The 3,258-nt window shown below is 32.9% G+C and overlaps 1 protein-coding gene across 2 annotated transcripts; it reads right to left on the reverse strand.

Annotated features, from left to right (window-relative positions):
* Positions 1-257: 257 nt before the first annotated feature.
* LOC131363957 (transmembrane protein 273-like) lies at positions 258-2,578 on the reverse strand. Of its 2 annotated transcripts, none has more exons than XM_058406958.1 (5): positions 2,444-2,578; positions 893-946; positions 642-758; positions 530-554; positions 258-405 (listed from the first exon to the last, which is right to left on the reverse strand). In XM_058406958.1, exons 1-5 carry the CDS (start codon positions 2,493-2,495, stop codon positions 378-380), a joined length of 276 nt encoding a protein of 91 aa, XP_058262941.1. In that variant the 5' UTR covers positions 2,496-2,578; the 3' UTR covers positions 258-377. The 2 variants fall into 2 exon arrangements, with proteins under 2 accessions (XP_058262941.1, XP_058262942.1); XM_058406959.1 differs by having other exon boundaries at positions 268-405; positions 642-752.
* Between the last annotated feature and the right edge of the window lie 680 nt (positions 2,579-3,258).

A 3,258-nucleotide genomic window follows, 5' to 3' on the forward strand; every position in this document is an offset into this window, starting at 1 on the left:
CTCTCTCTTTTACTCTGTGTGTATGTAAAAATGTTGTAAAGACTTGCCTAAACCAAATTTTTAAGCTTAATCTCTAGGTGATGTGAATGGGCACAAATGAAGAATAATAAAATCAGAATGACAAAGATTTTCATGAGATCTCTTAGGAAATCACATTTTGAATAGAAAATCAGTTAGATAGTGCTGTAAAGCAAAATCATTTTAATTTTTATAGTAAATAAAAGATGTTAATAAATATTCAACAGGTTTAAGGAATAAGATTATTATCTGTTGAATATTTATTAACATCTTTTATTTGTTAATAAACATTGCAGACATTAAAAACATGACATAATAGCATGAAATTCTGTTCAGAGATGGAACTTTCCCTTCTGTGGTCAGGTCCTGCTTTCAACCTCAAAACTTCTAAAAGGAAAAAAAAAAAAAAATATATATATATATATATACACACATAATACAGTTTTAGTAATAATCTTTCTAATAATGTACAAAAACAATGAAGCAATAGAATAAGTGAAGAACTATTTACCGTATATTTGCTCTCATTGAATCCTCTAAAAACAAGAGATTTTAAAATAAGTTTTAAAACTAATAGTATGTTAGAGGGAAAATATGCATTTGATTCTGTGTAATAAACTCACCTGACTGTTCATTGTCCAGCATGTGCCTTTTGATCATGTACAACTTTATTGCGATGAAGCAGACTGAAAGAAATAAACCGACCCCTATTCCTATTCCTGCATATTTCATTTCTGAAGCTCAGGGGAAAATGAAGAGAGATAATAGACTTTGTGAAATATAACGACATAATTGGATGCATTGTAGCATCAGAAATGCATGTTTTGTTATAGCAGTGGAATGAACATAAGAGTTATGAAGTTGTTTCACTTACCTGGTTCCTGTACAGGGGACAGGTCATCTCCTTTTACGTGTATGAAGAGTGTGTCTAAAACACAGATATTCTCCTAGTTACATAACATTATTGTCTTTTAAGGCTTTTATTTGTGAATGTCATGTTCATGTTTAAAAACATAAGATCCTGAACCATAAGTTGCATTTAATGCTGTAAATGGGCTTGTGTGTGTGTGTGTGTGTGTGTGTAGAAAAGCCCTAGCAGCACACTTATGCACTTTTTCAGTGGCTCCACAAACACTTCACAAAAACAGGAAGCCTTACGGTATATAGAGTGGAACAAGTAACTGAGATAAGATCACTTATATGTTCTGCTACTTAACACACTTTTATTGCTTTCCTTTTAGTATTTTATCCCTGCACAGGCAATAGAGTGTATTGGCTGATCTGTTTGCTTTATTGAATCTAGTGACAACAGGGTAAAATCTTTTATTCTGTAAAATTTATTAATGACTGATTATTGAACTATTTGGACAACGTTCATTTACTTATCCACTTCAGTAAGCACTTTATCCTGGCCAGGGTGGGTAAGGAGGCTTAGGGAGGGATCCATACACACATTCACACTATCATTCATACCTGGTGGCAATTTTGTGAGGTCAATCCTTCTTTTCGAAAAGAGGAAGGAAGACATAAGAACCTGCCCAAAACCCACAAGGACTAACTAATAGAAAAATTATAGACGTTTCATAAGAGTAAGTCATGGAAAAGTTTTTAGAGTGAGTTTTTATAGCAGTCATTTACTATTGACATGCAGTGATTTTTTTTAGGTCTCAGGTAATATTAACACATGATATTTTAGCTGTTTTTATAATTTGAAATTAAGACTCATAATGGTGTGCTTTGTGTTATTATGTTCATGCAGTATATGCCAATAAATTAACCAAAAAGTCACATTTTCTGCAACTGATTTTGAACATGGATGCGGACGTCTTGCATGCAGATGCATGAAAAAAAAGATTGAAGATTGATATGTTAACAATCTGATTATTCAGTTTAGATTGGGGTGTTTATATCAGATATTTCTTGAAATAAAAAGGCTTAATTTTGAGATGCTGTTTGATATTATTGTTTTTATATTGTTTTCATATTATTAATGTTTAAATGGCTATTTGATTGACCTGGTAACTAGCAAAAACATATAATTATCATATTATTACTGAACACACAAATACACTCCTTAGGATCTATGTGTTACAGCAATACATAAATACAAATTTCGCATCACCTTTGGAGCTGATGTTTTAAATCTTTTTTTTTTTTTAAATAAAAATACAGAAATGCGCTCAAATTAAAGCTGTTAGTTAGATGTTCTTAGGGATTAAATTCTGTGTCTGTTCATGTGCAAAGACAGATGCATCTCAGTGTAATCACTGAATTTGAACACTTGAATCATTTGCTTCATAATCTGTCATCATTTTATACAATACATAATTCATACAGAAACAGTAGCTTAACTGTTCAAATGCAGACTAAACTGCTCAATTGTGAAACAATCCAGAAACAAAACAAGAAAATAAGAATTACTTACCAACAACAAAAAGAAATGTAATGACAAAGGAATGTCTTTGAGGGTCAAGCATATTTGAAAACGTTTAAGAAAAAGGACTTTTTTATGCGTGCTTTCTTCAGAAATGAAGCCACTTCCTGTTCATGCACTATAGTAGTTTTCAGATAAAAGGAAGAGATATAAATTCTCTGACGCTGTGCCTTTAGCATTTGACCCAGTTATCTGAACAAGGTGTCTAACCACAGCACTTTTGAAATGCTTTGTGGCCATGAATTAGATGTGCTTATATGTATGTAGTAATAAAATTATTTTATAAGTACATGCTACATGTACATGGCAGCTCAAAACACTGTATGCATGTAATGTATGTACTAATATGTTTATTCTGAGAACCTGAGAATCTAATTTGCAAATAAAATCTGAAATCTTTGCGTCGAAGTGAGAAATGTTGTAAAGTTTGTTTTGAAATACAAGCCTGTTGAAGAGGGACACTTGATACAACTCTGTCTGTTGCATGACTCTGAGTGTGTGACATTTGCATTAGCTGTTTACAATGCTTAGGCTCAAAGGTGAAAGGTGGGACACTGGATTAGAATTCATTACAGGATAAGCCATGGCGTGAACAGGCAAAATTACACACAGAATGCTAAAATTACTCACACACCTGTGCTCGGGAACATACCAAGCATACTGAAGCTATGTCAAGGGTCTACTTATATAATTGTCTAATTAACTGCTTAGCTCAGAAGTGTGCAGGTAAACAAAGGTGCATTAGTGATAGAGATAAAGGAGCACATTGCTCTGTTTAACCCAGAGGCCCCTTTTCTGTGAAGGCA

This window comes from Hemibagrus wyckioides, linkage group LG13, assembly GCF_019097595.1.
Source record: "Hemibagrus wyckioides isolate EC202008001 linkage group LG13, SWU_Hwy_1.0, whole genome shotgun sequence".
Classification (NCBI taxonomy): domain Eukaryota; kingdom Metazoa; phylum Chordata; class Actinopteri; order Siluriformes; family Bagridae; genus Hemibagrus; species Hemibagrus wyckioides.

Excerpts from the sequence above, each read along its gene's own strand:
- LOC131363957 (XM_058406958.1), bottom strand. The coding sequence starts at position 2,495 with ATGCTTGACCCTCAAAGACATTCCTTTGTCATTACATTTCTTTTTGTT. Across the intron at positions 947-2,443 it reads TACATTTCTTTTTGTTGTTG|ACACACTCTTCATACACGTA; the intron begins GTAAGTAATTCT and ends TCTGTGTTTTAG. Across the intron at positions 555-641 it reads GCTGGACAATGAACAGTCAG|AGGATTCAATGAGAGCAAAT; the intron begins GTGAGTTTATTA and ends TCTTGTTTTTAG.